Source organism: Myotis myotis, unplaced genomic scaffold (assembly GCF_014108235.1).
Source record: "Myotis myotis isolate mMyoMyo1 unplaced genomic scaffold, mMyoMyo1.p scaffold_m19_p_1, whole genome shotgun sequence".
NCBI classification, from domain to species: Eukaryota; Metazoa; Chordata; class Mammalia; order Chiroptera; family Vespertilionidae; genus Myotis; species Myotis myotis.
Window position 1 is genome coordinate 190,730,042 of NW_023416313.1, and position 19,346 is coordinate 190,749,387.

At 40.2% G+C, this 19,346-nt stretch overlaps 1 protein-coding gene and 1 non-coding gene across 3 annotated transcripts in view; one reads left to right on the plus strand and one right to left on the minus strand.

Annotated features, from left to right (window-relative positions):
* Positions 1-19,346, minus strand: part of ARMH4 (armadillo like helical domain containing 4) — a 111,640-nt gene that overhangs the window by 82,940 nt on the left and 9,354 nt on the right. For both annotated transcript variants that reach the window (XM_036308578.1, XM_036308573.1), the window contains exons 2-4: positions 16,320-17,751; positions 10,733-10,987; positions 8,483-8,695 (exon numbers count right to left, since the gene is read on the minus strand). In XM_036308578.1, the coding sequence (XP_036164471.1) occupies positions 8,483-8,695; positions 10,733-10,987; positions 16,320-17,694 (1,843 nt within the window). In that variant the 5' untranslated portion in view covers positions 17,695-17,751. The remainder of the gene's footprint in view (positions 1-8,482; positions 8,696-10,732; positions 10,988-16,319; positions 17,752-19,346) is intronic.
* On the plus strand, positions 18,498-18,604 carry LOC118661186. The gene has a single exon (XR_004969188.1). It is a non-coding gene; the product is annotated as a U6 spliceosomal RNA (small nuclear RNA).

A 19,346-nucleotide genomic window follows, 5' to 3' on the forward strand; every position in this document is an offset into this window, starting at 1 on the left:
CTTTTTAATGTATATTCTGTACATGCTTCCAATGAGTAGATATCAACTTTCTAAGGAAAATCCACCTACATGTTTTAGTCACACTAGGGTGGGGGCTGGCCCCACAGGGAAAAATGGCCTTTGTACAGACGAGCTCCAATAATGTTTCCAGAAAAGGGTCTCCCTCCTCTCACCTCGCCTTTCTTTCCCTCTCTTCCACTCTGGCTTCCCAAAGTGGGTTGAAAGAATCACTTCAGTTTATTGACTTACCCTTACCTGCCTGAGTGCAGAGGCTGGTATGGATTCCAACAAGAAAGAAATAAAATAATGTTCAACCCCACCACGGGATGCAAGCAATCTAAGCCAATTCCTATTGACTTTCTAGCAAAATGTAACTGGGAACCACTGCTTCATTCACATTAAAAGTGCTCAAGTGCAGGCCCTAAGCAAGCACTGGATTTAACATGTAGCAACAACAAATAGGGCAAGTCAAACAGGAAGCACATCAAGTAAACAAAGTAATGCTCCTAGAACCACGTTCCCCATCACTGATCATCATTTACCCAATCAGGTGCCTACAGGCCACTATGGACACAATGAGGCAGAAAGATCTGATTCTGCCCTTACGAAGGTTTTGGAAAATTCAGCTGAGAGCACAAAATGATGGTCAATGGCTGAAGACATCCATTTTGGGTGTGTACATTCATAAAAAGAAATGACAGGCAGACGCTTGATTCATCGCCAACACTTTTTTTTAAAAAAATCAGAATATTTCACATAAAAGTCAGAATTCTCAGCTTATCTTGGAAAAATTCTGAGATCTGGCATCACTGAGCTCACATGCTCCTCCTGGCAACCACGCGGGAGCAGCTGCCTGGATGGGAGGGAGTGTGTGCACCCTACTGCACCACACCCACCTGTCTTAGGTGCCTTCCTTTTTGCTCACTTACATTATCTACCTGGCCCCGGACCCAGGGTTGCAAGGAGAAGGTGTGGATATTTCATTATAACAATTAACCCTGGTGGCCCTCTTTAGGCGCTGCACCCCTGCCTGGATCCGCTGTGAAGGAGGAGAGGCAGAGGCAAAGGAAGGAGAGGGGGGAAGAGGGAGGGGGTCGAGAGCAGCAGGGATTCTCTTACAAACACCTTGAACATGGAAGATGGGAAGTTCTTAGCCAGGAGGAGTAATTCGCTGCTTAAATACATCACAGAGAAAAATGAAGAGATCGCTCAGTTTAATGTAGAACAAAAAGCAGAGAAGAAAAGAAGTTAGAGGATGAAAAACTCCAGTGGAGCCAGCAGAGGCTGGAGGCGCGGAAAGCGAGAATTAAACTCTGTCACTGTTTGGAAAAGAGCAAGCCCTCAGCAGACAACTATTATTTTATCCCTTTCTCTCTGGAAAATGAAAAATCCAAACGTTTCTTTCCCTTTTGCTTTTGCCCAGAAAGGAAAGGTTGGTAAGTGGTAATTTTTTATAAAAAATTAATACACAGTAGTACATGATAAGTGATATATACATACATACATATATATATAGTTATAAATGATGCAATATTAATTATGTATTTAGTATTTAGTATGTATTTACCCAGGTCATGCATGTCCTTACTACATAGGCAAGCTTTCACCTTATTCTCACACCAATATCCCTGCTTTACTCACAAGGAAAAACTGAAGTCTAAGGGAAGTACATGAGGGGATCAAGACCACAGTGCTTATGCACGATGGTGCCAGGACAAGCCCGGTTATGCCCGTTTGAGACCAGCACCAGAGCTAGTGCCACCACACTGCTCATCGCTGCAGGGGGTCTCAGAGGCTTCATAAAGGAGGAGTTTGAGCTGAACTGTTTCCATTTCCGCTTCCCATCTGTTTAACGTGAACCTCATAGCCGTCTGTTTATGGAGCAGTATAGCTGTGAGTACTATTTGCCATAGACTGTAACAAAAGGACCCTATTAGCATACGGGCGCATCTCTTGTATGGTGGGAACAGTGTGATATTGCCTAGACGTGAATCATGCCTCGCTTTTCACAGAAATGGGATTTCCTCTGGAAGGTGGGATGTACGTGGTGTCAATCACGAAGTGGTCTGGCTGTCCACTGCCCAGGGATTGCAGGTGTGTGCTTCAAGCAGGGAAATCAGGACAGACAATATATGTAATAATTGATTGCTAGTGTTTAGAATGCTTTCCATATACTTTCCAAATATACGTATATGGGGCGGGGGGGGGGGTCCCTACTCAGTGATGGACCCTGGACAAAATTTACATCCTGATCTTGGCTCTTCTATGTGGAGGCAGGGATGGGGAGGAGGAAACAACGAGGCACTGAGAAGCCAGAAAGCCCGACAAGGTGCCTGAAAAAGTTGTTCCAGTGCTTTGGGTACAGAACATATAAAACCTTCTCAGACAGAGCTTGGAATGGGGGCATGGAATGAGCCCTGGGAGCTTGTTAACTAAGGTAAGACCAGAGGGGACTGTGTACCTTTTGAGCCTAATTCATTTTATGTTTCTTTTCTTTTTTCTGATTTTATTGCTTTGTGTTCCCTTAGGTTGGAGCCAAATAGTTTTAAATGTCCTACAAATTTCAGTTGAAGAATGTGAAAGTTTTCATCTGCATGAGAGTTTTAATAGGAAAGGGGACTCAGAGGGTATGAGCAGCAGAATCTTTGAGAAAATCCAGAGGGAGCAGGGTCAGGCCCTCTGCGTACCTGAAGAACCTCCTTCTCACGCTAAAACCGTGGGAAGTTCTTTGTACTGTTTTTATAAAAGAAATTTACGTTGAACATTTTGTTTGCAGGTATCGAACAATGTAGGATGGAGGTAGAATGGCTGAAGAAGAAATGGCACTGAAGATAAATGCAGACAGAATCAATGTAAATCTTTCAGGACAAATAGAATGTCTCCAAGTGTGAACATGTGAAAATCTCATAAGGCCATTGAAATTGATGCATTGTATTTTTCTTCCAATCTTTTCCTTTGGGGATATGTATGCCTGTCCACGGTAAGGTGTCATCTAATGCCAAACAACGTCATGTTATGAATACAGCCCGGGAAAGTGCAGTTGATGATATCCTACATTATTTCATACATGGTTAAGATTTCTAATTGTTTATACTCCAAGGCAATACAATTCTCATGTTTACACTAGTAAAAGGAGAGTTATATCTATCATTAGATTGAAACAAATCATGTATTTAAAAAAAAAAAAAGCCTTAATTTTCTGCAAATATCTAAAATGTCTTTGAAATCTCCATAGCCCAGGATGTAAGCTACATGTTTGCTTCACCAGCTGCAGAAAATCCCCCACACTAACCAATCCTTTTGCCTGGGATTCTGAACATCCCCCTCAAGACAGACATAGTGGTTTCCTATAAATGAAGTATTTGTTAATCCAAGGCTAGGTACCTGGTTGCCTCTGCTACATTGAAAAACAGCCACTTCTGTTACTAAAAACTATTCTTAAGAAGTAATTTATCTACCCAACAAGCTAAACCTGAAAAACCTACTTGGTTACATGTATAAAATAATCGATTGCTAGTGTTTAGAATGCTTTCCATAGTGTTGGATTCATCACCATTTATTTTCTTCTTATTATCAATAGAACTATGAATATACATATATATACACAAGTCTATGCACATAAACACAATACAAACACACAAAAGACTCACAAGCATAAATATCAATTCCTTATTTCTCTAAGCGGGGGCTAAACTCTCTTTTATAATCCCTAAGTCAGTGGTTCTCAACCTTCCTAATGCCGTGACCCTTTAATACAGTTCCTCATGTTGTGGTAACCCCCAACCATAAAATTATTTCGTTGCTACTTCATAACTGTAATTTTGCTACTGTTATGAATCGTAATGTAAATATCTGATATGCAGGATGTATTTTCATTGTTACAAATTGAACATAATTAAAGCATAGTGATGAATCACAAAGACAATATGTAATTATATATGTGTTTTCCGATGGTCTTAGGCAACCCCTGTGAAAAGGTCGTTCGACTCCCAAAGGGGTCGCGACCCACAGGTTGAGAACCGCTGCCCTAAGTCCTTTTTCTGTTATATTTTTCTACTTTCTACCTTGCATTTCTGTTGTTTATGTATCTGTCTTACTTCTACGAAAGTTTATGCTCCCTAAAAAGCAAGATCTACCCCCATTTCTTCTTTATGTTATTTAAATCACCAAATAATTATAAAATGCACACATAGCCCTAACTGGTTTGGCTCAGTGGATAGAGCATCGGCCTGCGGACTGAAAGGTCCCAGGTTCGATTCCGGTCAAGGGCATGTACCTTGACTGCAGGCACATCCCAGTAGGAGGTGTGCAGGAGGCAGCTGATGGATATTTCTCTCATCGATGTTTCTAACTCTCTATCCCTCTCCCTTCCTCTCTGTAAAATCAATTTTTTAAAAAATGCACACATAAATAAATGAATAAATAAAACTGTTGAACATATACAAAGTTAAATTTTTTTTTGTCATCATTATGTAAAATTTCATGAGTGTCTATGGGCAAGCTTACCAAGCAGTGCTAACTTTTTGGTTTTGGACAACAAAGGTGCAAAAAAATGATGAGAAGAATCAACTCTAGAACAATGTTTACTTGTGGTGATTATACCAATAAAATTAATTCCTTGTAATAAAGAAACTTAGAATGATTTCAGGTATCTTTCTTCAACAGAAAATTGTATAAGCAAAGCTTTAGGGTAGTATATCACAGTATGGACTTTAAGTATTTTTACAATACCACTGGCTATGTAAGCAAACATGTGATGACCATGCTGAGTGCTATGAAATTTATTGCACATCCTTACAAAGCACGTGGGTAGTTAAGAACAGATCTCTATCATAAATGCCAGAGAAAGTATGATGATTTCAGGACAAGACGATGAAGTGTCTTACCATAGAAGGCAATCAATAACTGAAATCACCAGCAATTCTAGGTTTCATAGTCTGTCACATAACATACTCGAAAATAAGGCAAAGATTGAATTGCGTACTCTTTTCCACATCTTCCCCACTTGTATATCATTTTAGTGGCTCTGCTATTGAGGCAAAATTTAATCCAAAGCATTTCTAAGAGCAGAGGCCACACTTGTGCCCATTCTTAACATGATTAGAGTGAACATCCTTAACTTCATACTAGTAGTAGTGATAGTTCAAACTCATCACACTCTGCTTGATCTTTAATATCATATTCTACATAGCAGCACCCAGAGGTAAATCACATAAACTTGGCCTCAAGATGAGATTTTGAATGCTCCTTTTCATTCATCCATTCTAGCTGCCTTCTGAATTGAGAAGTTACATGAGAATTGAGAAAATACTTTTATAAATGCTCTCTGAAAATGAATACTGGGAAGACCCCCAAAATTGATATTTTGAATTAAAGTGCAAGTGAAAAGCAAACATTTCTCTCATAAAAATTACATGAGTTAATTATCCTCAGGGGAGCTATTAAAGAAAAACATCTCAGAGACTTCTCCATAATTCCCATAATTCCATTTAAAGAATGCATTTCCCAATTCATTTCTAATTGACCAATAAGAGAAAGAGACAAAACACCTTGACTTCAATACCAACTATGAGGCACCACACAGCCAAAGATATTATGCAGTCATCTGAATGAAGGCATGTTTTTCAAACAAGAATTTCTCCTGAAATTTCAAACCAAAATGTCATTTGTAAGCCTTGACAAGTATCATAATTTAGATTTTAAAAAACTGACAAAATATATTCTCAAAAAGAAGTTGGAATTGAGTTGTGTAGAAAAACTAAAACTCCGGGATACCTTCAACAAGTTAAGAAAATTCTCACACACTTCAATACAACTGCCATCATCTACTAAATTTAGAAAATTATTGCAGTTTCGCAAGTATAGATTATTCACAAATATAATTTTTCTTCTCTGATTTAATGAGCCCTGCTGGGTAAAGCTGTCATCTCTAATTCAGGTTAATTTGGGGAAAATGGCTGTTTCCAGATGGCATTGCGAGCAGAGAGCTAATAGGAGACTGAACTCAAAGTCATACGATTTTTATCTTAATGGGAAGTGCAAGAGCTGCTAGCCTCTGAGCTCGCATTGATCCATTTCTTAAAGCAGCATTCTGCTACGGAATTCTCCACTCACTCCCACACTGTCATGTTTCGCTGTCAGAAAACTACAGTGTAACCCTGAACGTCTGCAGCAGAGTCGGCTGCAACCTGGCTGAACCACCTTCCCTGCGGTAGAGCAGACGAAATACAAAATAACAGCACAGCCTATGTCTTCAGCGCATCAAACACACGGCTAATTTAGTGCCCCAAAGGTTGCCTGCCTTCCAGATTAGTTTAAGAAACTTGGGTCCAGCCGGCACGGCTCAGTGGTTGAGCATCAACCTAGGAACCAGAAGGTCATGGTTCAATTTCTGGTCAAGGCACATGCCCAGGTTGTGGACTCAATCCCTAGTGGGGGGGGGGGGGGGCGGTGTGCAGGAGGCAGCCGATCAATGATTCTCTATCATCACTGATGTTTCTATCTTTTTCTCCCTCTCCCTTCTTCTCTAAAATCAATAAAAATATATTTTTTAAAAAAGAAAGAAAGTAGAAAGCTCAGCACTGCGAATCTCTGGTTATTCTGCACCTCCAGCCAGGAGCTATTCACCTGCCAAAATGCTGATGAATAAAACAGCCTTTCGTCATATTCGCAGGCTTCCTGTTCGGGCAGCTGCGCTCCGCGCATCTGTTTCATGCTCAACGCCAGTGTCTTGGAAAGTACAATCTGGCGTGAATTTCTGTCCTAACAGGGGAGAAGACTGTCTCTTTCCCAACAGTGAGACATCCTAACCGGGAGATGTTATGAATAAAACAGAATAACCCACCTTGAACAACCAGAGCAGGGCTAGGAAAATACATTCCACATTAAAACTTCCATCCAAGAAAATCAGGTGGGGAGACTCAAGTTTTCCATGTAAACCAGTAGTCTCGATACAACTGCATGTGTAGCTCACCCCAAGCACTCTTTTACAGTGTGAATGCCCGGCTGGCAAGGCTCAGTGGTTGAGTGTCACCCTATGAACCAGGAGGTCATGGTTCAATTCCCGGTCATAGCACATGCCCAGGTGGCAGCCTCCATCCCCAGTGTGGGGCGTGTAGGAGGCAGCTAATTAGTGATTCTCTCTCATTATTGATGTTTCTATCTCTCTCTCCCTCTCACACCCTCTCTGAAATAAATAAAAAATATATTGTTTTAAAAAGAAAAATAATAATAAAATGTGGATGCCCGATCCCATCCCACACAACCAAATCAGAATCACTGGGAGAAGGAACTTCTTTAAAAGTTCCCCAAGGTGATGCTAATGTTCGAATGTAGTGCAGAACTACTGATCTAGACCAGGGGTCAGCTTTTTCAGTAAAGGGCCCTGTTGTAAATATCTGAGGCTATGTGGGCATTCAGTCTGTCCCAACTACTCACTGCTGCTCTGGCACCAAAGCAGCCACAGGCAATACATAAATGAGCATGTGTGGCTGTGTCCCAATACAACTTTCTTTAGGAACACTGAAAGGTGAATTTTTTTTTAAATATATTTTATTGATTTTTTACAGAGAGGAAGGGAGAGGGATAGAGAGTTAGAAACATCGATCAGCTGCCTCCTGCACACTCCCCACTGGGGATGTGCCCGCAACCAAGGTACATGTCCTTGACCAGAATCGAACCTGGGACCCTTGAGTCTGCAGGCCGATGTTCTATCCACTGAGCCAAACCGGTTAGGGCTGAAAGGTGAATTTTATATAACTTTTCCATGTCGCAAAATATTATTCTTCTTTTGATTTTATTTACAATAGCAAAGATCTAGAAACAGTCCAAGTTCCTATCAGTAGATGAGTTGATATACACAATGGAATACTAGGCAGCAGTAAAAGAAAAAAAAAAAGAATCTCTTACCCTTTGAGATAACATGAAGGAACCTAGAGAGTATTATACTAAGCGAAATAAGCCAGTAAGTGAAAGACAAATAAATAGCACACGATCTCGCTCATATGTGGAATCTTATGAACAAAATAAACTGGCAAACGAAATAGCTCCAGAGACATGGAAGCATGCAACAGACTGACGATTCTCAGAGGGTGGGGAAGAGATTAACCAAGGAACTTACATGCATACATGCATAGCCCATGGACACAGACAATAGTGCAGCGAAGGCCTGGGGAGGGGGTGTGGGAAAGGAGGGGGTTAATGGGGGACAATACAGGACATCTGTAATAAATTCAATAATAAAGATAAAAAAATTAAATAAATAAATAAAAATTAAAATGCAAAGACCATTCTCAGCTTGCAGGCCACAAAAAAAAAAAAAAAAAAAAAAAACAGATGGCAGGCCACATTTGCTGGGCCGTAGTTTACTGACCCCTGATCTACACTGCGGGTTGAATCCACGTCTCACTCTTTTCTCAAAACATCATTGCTCAGTGACTCGTTCAATCCGTCCTAGGAAAGATTCCCTTCAAAGCATGGGTACCTTCAGATTCAAGTTGGTCCAGGCCATACGGGGCAGCTGTGTTAACACGGCTAACGGAGGGAACAACGGTTCTTCTCTCCGAGGATGCCTCAGAATCAGAAAGTGCTGGGGCGATGCTGGGTGCCTCCTCCATTATTCCAGGGGGTGTCACTGGAGAGCCCAAAACTGGTGTGAACAACTCCTCTTTTGGCCCTGTGACTGTGTCCGTTAGGTCTGCCAAACACAAGAGACAGGACTTGACCCAGAGATGATCATTTTGGGAAATGTACACATGTGTTTTTACTTTCTAAGCAAGAAGTGATTAATGACACTTAAACCAGCTCCCCCTTCCCATGCTGCATCAGTCCAGTGACCCAAGGCAAACACTTTATCTTGCAGGAAAATATACTGTCTCCAATCAGAAACTGGTTTTTAAATGTCAGTCTCCCATTTATTCTATTGACAATATTATGGGTTTAATTTATTACCAAAGATTGAAAATTTCAACAAAAATTTATTAAATGGTATACCAAAGGCTATTTTAAAAATCAAGTCAAAAAGTAAGAGCCTAGATCTGTGTCTGGAATCTGCTCAAGTTCAAAGCAGCCAAATTTAGCTCCAGGACTTCCCAAATCTAAAAATTCTACGATAGTAGTATTATTTTGCAAGCCTGACTGGTCGTCAGAATCTCTTGAGATAATTTTTTTAATGTCAATTTCATGCTGTCCACATATCCCAACTTACTGAATCAGAATCTCCTTAGTGGTAAAGCCTGAGAAAATATTCTTAAAAACTCCCAGGATAGTCTCACATGTATTGTTGTTGGGAGTATAAATTGGTGCAATCGTTTTGGAAAACAGTGAGCCGTTCCTCCTAAAGTCAGACAGTCATATACCTTATGGCCCAGCAATTCAGTTCCTAAGTATATACCCAAGAGAAACTCCCACACATGCACGATGGAGAATATGAAAAAGAATACTCATGGCAGCAATGCTCACAATAGCTAAACCTGGAAATGACCCAAATGCAAATCACTAGGAGAGCCTGGAGGAAGGCTGAATGAATAAACTGCGATATATTTTCATAATGGAGTATTAAAAGCAGTCAAAACAAAAGAGCTAGAGTAAGTAAATCTTGGCCACAGAACATTAAGTAAAAAGGAAAAAAAAAAAGTAAGTTCCAAAAAGACTACCTACAGGACAATACAGTTTTTATAAAGTTAAAAAAAAAAAAACTAAAATTTTTAAATGTATAATTTTAGGAGTAAATATAGATGTAATAAAACTAAAAGAAAAGGAAGTCAAGCCCAGCCAGCATGACTCAGTGGATGAGTGTCCACCTACGAACCAGGAGGTCCCGGTTCGATCCTGGTCAGGGCGCATGCCGGGTTGCGGGCTCAATCCGCTGTGAGGGTTGTGCAGGAGTCAGCCCATCAGTGATTCTCATCATTGATGTTTCTATCTCTTCCTCCTTCTCCCTTCCTCTCTGACGTCAATAAAATATATTTAAAAAGAAAGAAGAGGAAGTCAAGGGAATGATGAACACCAGATTCAGGATGACGGTAACCGTCAGAGAAGGAAGGGGCTGAGATGGGAAGGGTCATGGCGTTACATGTAGATTATTGATAAGGCCCTGGGGGATTTCTTGGGGGGGGGGGAATAATAGGATTAGAAGGCATTTATTACATTGTTAAAAATAACTCAGTTAATAAATAAAAGCGGGCTTTACTTGAACCAATGATGAGACAAACATATGAGGCCACCCCCAAAATAATTAAATAATAAAAATTTTGTAATTATTAAAAATTACGAATTTAAAACTACTGACAATAATTTTTGTCATCCTGATAATCACCCAAATTTGAAAACTTCACTGTCTTTAAGATATCAGAGCCTTTGAGGCCCTCCTATGGAGAAAGCAGTGTGTATACATCATTTCAAACCCTTATAATAACATTTAAGAAAGATAGGCATTATTTAAAGATGAACAAACCAAGCCTTGAAGACATTAAGAAACTTACTTGAGGCCACAATACTAATGAGGGCCACAGCGGGGATTCAAACCCGCATGCTTACTCTCTTCGTCTCTCCCCCTTTAACAACTCCAAGCAGCCAGAGTTGTCCAACTAGGAGAGCGGTCTCGGGAAGTGAGCTTTCCTCCAGTCCCTAAGAGAAGACAGGGCCACCATCTGCCTCACTCATTCTATTGCTCATCAACCCACAGAAAAGGTCCACCCCCATCACACCGAGTCCCACTCCCTCCCTTACAGACCTTCCACCGCGGGGGTAACTTTGAAAGACAGAGGTGCATCTGTAGTTGAAACTGTAGTGGCCAGAGGCTCCCATCTTCTGGACAGCTGAGTAACTCCGGGGACGCCAGACGCGGCAGCGGGGACCTCTTTTCCTTCCTCGGTCTCCCCAACTCCTCTGCTCACTTCGAGGAGAGACACTTGCGGCTCCCGTGTCACCGATGAGAAAGTGGCTGCTGCCTCTGCAACAGCCGTCGTCAGCTCTGGACCTGTGGTGTCTTAAAAGAGGGGAAACGATGTTTTAAAATAGATCGAATTCCTGTACCTCAAAAAGTCACCATATAATTGATACATCGAAAAAACAATCAGCTATTTCAGGGGATTGGAAGGCAGAGGGGTCGCTCAGGAATAAAATGCCAGTGAATACATGTTCTCGGAGTTGCTGCTCTCAGGGGTAGGGAATCAATCTAAGACAGAGTTAGAGAAGTTCATGTAAAAAAGAAAAAGACATAAAATCTAAAACAAAATAGAAAGATCAACTAAGCTCCCTTTTATGAATTTCAACATAATCAGTTTGTTAAGAACTAAGTTATTCGCAAACATTTTCAGAAGCATTTGTTTAAATAATTTTCACACTGGCAATTTTGAAAGTTAGTATTTTGAATTAAAGGGATAATAATTCCAATAATTAATGTTTACTGACTTTCTAGTAAGGCCGAACACACAAAAAGTGAAGTGCAAGGTGGACATTATCTTATTTAATCTTCCCACATGTAATCAGAGGTGGTAAGTAGTACCATGGAAGCCATCTCTCATAGTGGTCAAGAATGCAGGTTCAAGAGCCAATTTGCCTGGTTTTGAATTCTGGCTCAGCCACCTACTAGCAGTGCGACCTTGAACAAATTACTTAACATTTCTGGGACTTGAGTTTCCTTAGCTAGAAAGTGGAAAGAATAGTATCTATCTCACAGAATTGTTACAAAGATTAATTACATAACACATGTAAAACCTTTGGAACATGCCCAGTACTTGGTAAGTATTTAATAAATACCAGCTATTATTACTTGTTTTACAAACAACTTGGGTTTAAAGAAGCTAAGGAACCTGCCTAAGATTACATAGGCAGTGCTCTTAACCACTGTGCTAACTATGCCTGTCATTGGATGAATGAATAAAGAAGTTGTAGTACATATATACACAGTGGAATATTCTTCAGCCATGAGCATGGGCATCTTGCCGCTGTCCAAGGAACAATCTGTAGGTCTGCGTTTGCTTTTAGATCATAAAAGACAATGAAACAGACCTGTGGGATATATGTATCTGTCCAAGGCCCCTTTCTTTATGTTCTAATCCCCTAAAATAAATTACAGATTATTTATAAGGGTCAATATTTGCCCCCTTCATAGGGAGGAATCACGCTGCAAATTTCAAATACTGTGCCACTATCAAAATTTAATTTCTAGAAGACCCTATTATCTCTCTTTTTCAAATGCTAATTCTAGATCCATAGCATATTAGCAAGTCCAGTAAGTGATAAATTAAAAAATAAATAGCATTCTAGGGATAGCTGAAAAGGTTTCTTCTGATATTTATTAATGACATCATGATACTTCCTATTACTTAAGATATTTTTCTTTGGAAACAATTTATTTGTTTTAAAATAGGGTTTGTAGGTTTTTCAATACAAACAGTTCTTTTCCTGGTTCCCTTCCAGATCAGACTATTTTTTCCTCTGAGTTGAAGAGATGTGTATACTTGATGTGCTGCCGAACCTGCTAAAGGGCAACGCGAGTTACAGTAAGGTTCTTACACAGACTTCATATTTGCACTTTGTACCACTGTTTAAGTTTTGCTTCCTTCTTCCTTTCTCCAGTGAGACTGTAAATCTCTTGAGAGCCAGGATTCATTGCCCTTTTTGTACCTTTAGCACCTAGGACAATGCTCCACCATAAAAAGATAATAATGTGTAGTTTTATCATTTTAAGCAGTAAGCATGCTTTATGTTGCCCTCATTTTTGAAAGCATAATGAACACTTTTGAGAACAAATATGTAAAAATAAATTTACAGTCTATTGTCATAGTTTCATGAAATAGCAAGAAATCAAAATGACACAGTACTTTGGAATAAGTGACTGCTGTTAGAGAAAAGAGTGAGAACTATAAATAATAATGAGAATTTAAAAAATAACATCCAGCCAGGCTGACAGTGGTTGCGCATCGACCTGTGAACCAGGAGATTGCGGTTCAATTCCCAGTCAGGGCACATGCCCCGGTTACAGGCTCCATCCCCAGCAGGGGGCCTGCAGGGGACAGCTGATCAAAAATTCTCTTTCATCACTGATGTTTCTATCTATCTCTTCCTCTCCCTTCCTCTCTGAAATCAATAAAAATAGAAATGTGTTTTTAAAAATTAAATTAAAAAATAACATCCAAAATTTCTCTACCAAGCAAAATAGAGACAAACTCATAGATAGAGAGCAGGCTGACAGCTGGAAGCGGGGAGGGATTGAGCAAAAAATTAAAAAAGAGAAAGAAGGCTTGGACATGGACAACAGTGTGGGGATTGTGGGAATGGGGGAGATCGAAGAGGGTATATGGCGATAAATGGTGATGAAAAAATATAAAATAAAATTTCTAAATAAAAATTGAAAAAAAATCTCCACATTTTTCATTCTTTCTACTTCCTGTAGAAATAAAATATAATCATTATTATAATTACTTTTAAAACCTGATCTTCAACTGAACCAGCTGAAGAACAGGCTGAATCCAAAGACTGATAATCTCAGGGTACTCATCTGTTCATAATGCCCCAAACACCAAGAAATCAGTGCGTATCCTGAAAAAGATAATGCCCTAACTAGTCCTGAGAACTAAAATGATTGGCATTTGAATTGCTTACTTTTGAAAAATACTTATAACCACCAGAAAATGGGTAAAAGCTTTTTGGCTGTTCCTTAACGACTACTGCCAACAATCTCAATTTTTCACACATTCTTTTTAACTCTATGGGACAAAAAAATAAAAAAATTTAAGTGAAAGGAATTAATAGATTGCTTCTCTATGAAGAACTTTTAGAAGCTGTTTGATTAACTTGCACAATGCAGGCAGTCAAATTGGATAATTTCAGTCTAAAAGGTTCTCATTCCTCATTACTCACTCACTGGCCCAGTATTTATTGAGCACCTACTAGGCACCAGATACTGCGCTATGTTTTAGAAATAAAAAGAAGTTGCCCATTAAAAGTGAGGCAGTCACAACTAAGTAAGGACTACACTCAATAATCAAAATAATCATCGGACAATTACCAAACTCATTTATTTTTTAGGCTGCATTAATAGAAGCCAATGCAAGTCTAGTACATAAGAATCATGGATTAAATTGTGCAATGAATAATCTGGAACCATATGACTTAATGCTCCAGGAATACCTTAAAGTGTTACAGAGAATTATAGTAAACTTCTTGTTCTGTCATATCTAATATCTTCCTGGTCATGTGAACCCAACTCTCTTCATGGAACTTAAAAACCAGCTTACAAAACATTTTCTGGAAGCTTCTATGAAAACTTACATGATATTAGGTCTTTCAGTCTTTCATATATTTTATTTTTTAATATATTTTTATTGATTTCAGAGAGGAAGAGAGAGATAGAAACATCAGTGATAAGAGAATATCATTGATCAGCAGCCTCCTGCATGCCCCCTACTGGGGACTGAGCCTGCAACCTGAGCATGTGCCCTTGGCTAGACTCAAACCCAGGACCTTCCAGGCCACAGTCCAATGCTCTATCCACTGAGCCAAGCTGGCTAGGACGGTCTTTCAGTCTTTTAAAAAAATGAATTGGACATGTAAAACTCAATCTTTTATCACTTTAATTCAATCCCAATAACACTTCATAAAACATATTACTAATTTGATAGTTTCCATTAATTAGTCAACTTAGCAGAAGTAACAATCTGCACATATTCCAAAACAAATCAGAACGAGCATATGCAAGTTACACTGTCTTTCCTTGTCCAGGCTGTTATCTAACCCACCACACATAATAACAGAAAAATATTATCCATCAGCCACAAATGTAAGGCTTGTCAGCTGGTAACATTCCCGCATGTAAAGGCCAAGAGCCACCCGCAGTGCAGAACCGAGGCAGCAGAGAATTTCTAGATGAACTTCTGTTCCCCTTTGGGAAAAACAAAGTCAAAAAAGCCTATATGGCTAATACTATGAGATAAATATTTACCTAAAGCTTTTTGGCAAAAAAAAAATATCAAGGATAGGAGTATTTTTACATCAATCTGTAAATAAGTATCCTACATTTTTATTATACCACTGAGACATATACCTAATTCCTTCACATTTTCCTATATATTTATACATTTTCATAATGAAGTGTTAAGTCTGTAGGCAGAATATTAAGTCTGTATCAGGGCTTCTCAGCACCGTTGACATTTGGCTCAGATAAGTCTTCGTTATTGGGGGGCTGTCCCGTGCTCTGTAGGGTGTGTAGCAGCATCCGTGGCCTCTACCCACTAGTGCCAGTAGCCAGCAGCACCCCTCTAATGGGACAACCAAAAGGTCTCCAAACTTTGCCAAATGATGGGGTGGGGAGAGACAAACCGGTCTCACTTAAATACCATTGGTCAATATATTATAGGAATTCAATTTGGGGATAATTTTTATATAACATATATTTTTACTTGTATACTTCTACTTTTGATTAAAACTTAGATAACTTCTTTTTTTGAACAGAGATCCAAAGTCATTTTAAGGCAAATAACAAAATGAGTTAGTCTGTCTCCATCTATAACCCCTCAGTGAAAGAATTACAGTACTTAAATATCCTAAAATGCACAAAATACAGTTCCTTTAAATTCAGTTGCTACCAGTAATATTTTTGGTTCTAATATTTGCTTCATGGTTGTCTCAGCTAATTTTCCTTGTTGTTGTTGTCCTTGGATAACTGATAATAAGCACCAAGTGAGGGCTGATTCTGCCTACCGGCAAGAAGATGAGATATTTTATCCCTCTCGCCATCACCTCTTTCTCACCTCCCCAGTGAATGTTACACCTGAGGGGAGGGGGGAGGCGGCTCTCAGGTTGCACAAAACCTTGGCATCACAGATGGATGTGCACACTGAATGCTGCACAGCTGTAGCCGCCAGCCAGGAAAACCCATGGGGTCATTTCAGATTCTCACGAACCCCTGAAGTTTTAGGAAAGAAAATTCATGCATTGCTTGGGGATTAGGCTTCCCAGATGTCTGGTTCTGAGGGTGGTTTGTTTCCACTGTGGCCACCAGGAAGCTGTAGGCAATCCACCTGGGTAGAAAGCTGGGGCCACTGTAGAGCCACCTTTCTCCAGAGGCTCATAGAGCAGCCTGCACACCCAGGGTGTGACCCTCACTCCCGCCCACCACCTGCCTAATGACAGTCTCCCATGGAGGCCGGAGGTGGCATAGAGAAGTTATTTGTAAATCGTCACTTTTAAAAAATAAAACACCTACAACTCGTACAATGTTAAACGACAATTATATTTCCATTTTTAAAAAACGATAAAACCAAATGAAAGCACTCCAAATTAAACAAAGCTTGGGGTTTTTTTGTTTCTTTTACCTTTAAAAGCATTTCTCAGTGGTTGATAAGCCTCAGACTCATATTCTGAGATGGGAACGGTGGTCTCTAAGAAAAACAGGGCATCGTTTTCTGTGGTGGATTCCATGGAGTCTGCAGTGTTTTGAAACAGGTTCACAACAGAGACTTTTGTATCTTCCATCAGACTTGTGGGAGTAAAGGAAATCTGATCGGTGAAGGCAGATGACCTCCCCTCCCCAGGCGCTATTGGCAGGGCTGTCTCGGAGTGTGTTTCCCCTTCAGGCAGCCCCAGACCCATCTGTGCAGCCTCTGTCAAAGCTTCGTCCCCTTCCACGCCTCCCACACCATTAGGGGTTACTTGGGCTGTCGGAGACGTTTCCATTCTCATCGGAGTCTCTGTATTGTCTCCAGGCCTTGGGGTCTTTATCTGGCTTACACTCTCTAATTTGGTGTCATCCCACTCATCGCCTAGGACAGAGGCCGCTGGGACAGCTGTGCTGACACTCTCTGTGACTTCTGGGGCTCCCAGCAGGCTGTCAGTTTCTGCCTCAACACCCAGGCTGTACTCAGAGGTTGCAAGCCCGGGGATGGTGGCAGTCGCCTGGGTATTACCAGCTGTCATCTGCGAAGGCTTCTCCCTATCAGACTTGAGACTTCCGGGCTCGGTGCCTGCGATGGGCTCTGCACCAGGAAAAGACCTTATCCTCTGATCTGTGTCTGCTTCAAATTTCTCCGTCCTTAGATTGGTGGTTAGTATTTTGTTAGTGTTCACAGAGGATGAAGGTGAATGTCCCAGACTAACGCCTCCCTGACTTTCAGTGGTAAACAACTGATTGTCCACAGACTTCAGAAAACCTTGTGTTGCTTCGGCAGTCCCTTCTACAGTGGGCTCAGTGTTGGTACTACTAAAGAGTTCCTCCTTCTCATCCACATTCCCAGAACCAGCTGCCATGATAGGGTTGGTCACCATGGCCTTGGGAAGCAGGCTTTTGGGAGACGTTCTCTCTGGCTGGCTGGAACCAACCACTTCTTCCCCTGCAGGGACCACTGGCTCCATAGCAGTGTCAACACCAGGGCTCGTAGGCTGCATGAGCCCAGCTCCTGTAGAATGGGCTTCTCTGTCAATAGGCGATACTTTATTTAATGGCATTGCTGATGGTCCCGCTAGCACTATCATTGGATCTTCGGAGACCACGGGCTGGGGAGTGCCCTTTGAAGCAATGGAGTTATTTTCTGGGTCATCCGAGTTTATCCTCTCAGGCTGCCCTCTTCTTTCATGAGCATGTGCTATCTCCCTTCTCTCCACTTTGGGGAAGGCCAAACATTGTATGGCACCGTTGAGAAGTAGAAGGCTACAGAAAGCCAGACAGATGTGCAATACTCTTGGTCTTCTCATAGTGGAAGAGAAATGTGCACATAAAATGGCAGAGTTGACAACGGTAGTGAGTGAGTCCTGCAGAAAAACAAAGCATATCAAACTGTCACATAAATATATTTTGTAAATAAGCCCCCTTGAAACCATGAGTTAAATAATCTCCTTGACGTTATGCTCAGAGATGGTATGTAAGAGAGGACTGTTCTATTTCTTTGTACCTTTGAGACATGGATAACCCAGTTCATTTTTCCCTTCTGAATTCTGCAGCTGATTTAATGTGATGCTCTCTAGAAAAAGGTTCACAGAGTTCAAGTACTCAGTTCATTGTTTCCTAAATACCTACTTGAAATAAACTACCCTTAGAGTCACATTATTCTCCCCAAATTCCTCTATTAATCATGTAGTCAAGTGATTGCAGAAATGTCCAGGATATAAAAAGTAAATCTTACATTTACTTACATTACATTCAAAGAACGTTTAAGTATATTTTAAAACTAGAGCCCCAGTGCACAAATTAGTACACAGGTGGGGTCACTTGGCCTGGCTGGCCATCAGGTCCCCCAGAGGGACCACGGGAGGTTGGCCAGCCGGCCTAGGAGGGACCGCAGGAGGTTGGCTGGCTGTGGGAGGTTGGCTGTGGGAGACACTGACCACCAGGGGGCAGCTCCTGCATTGAGCGTCTGCCCCCTGATGGTCAGAGCACGTCATAGCGACCAGTTGACCAAACAACTGGTCACTTAGGCTTTTATATATATATATAGAGATGTCATCACAAAATACTGAATACCAGTTATATTCATGAGTTTTAAAAAATATATAAATGAGTGCTCACTTTGTCAGCACATATACTAAAACTGGAATGATACAAAGAAGATTAGCATGGCCCCTGCACAAGAATGACACGCAAATTCGTGAAGCGTTACATGTTTTTAAAAATAATAATAAAAAAATAAAAATATATAAATGTTTTCAAGTAAATTGTCTTTAAATTTTAAAAATTCTTTCTTTTCTCTACAACAACTATAAAAATTATAAGCAAAACCTTCATGTTTAAAATGTAGGGAGAAAAGGTAAGAGTTAATGTAAGTGTATTATTAAAAGAAATAAACGTTTTAAGAGAACCAATACACATATTAAATTAACAATCTTTACTGAAAACACACTCTTGTAATATTAAGATTCACTGCATTAAAATAAAAAAAACCACTACTCACTCTCATCACAACTAAAACTATATCAAAACTGATCATTTTCCCCAAAACTTAAAGGTTTTAGTTCTTTTTCATCTATTTGGCTGAGTAGAGCCCTTTCTTTTCCCATCATCAGAAATTTCTCAGATGCTTCAGGTTTTCTAGAAAATTAAACCTAGGAATGAAAATTCTAAAATATAAAACTTATCTTTATAAAAATTATGCCTTTTCTTTCTTTCATGGCTAATCATTAAACTATCCATTTTAAGCATGTGATGTGCACACATAAAATATAAAATTTCACATTTTCATAAGGCCCTTTCCCCTGAAGGTGTTCAAAGCTTTAACAGTGTTATCTCATCTAGTCTTATAGATCCGTCTGAAGCAGAGAAAAGGTCAAGTCCCTAGTCCTCGATGGCTGCTAAAAAAAAGAAGGCTGAACTTTTCTACATGAGGAAAGAGGAACCCCTGGATGCAGAGCTG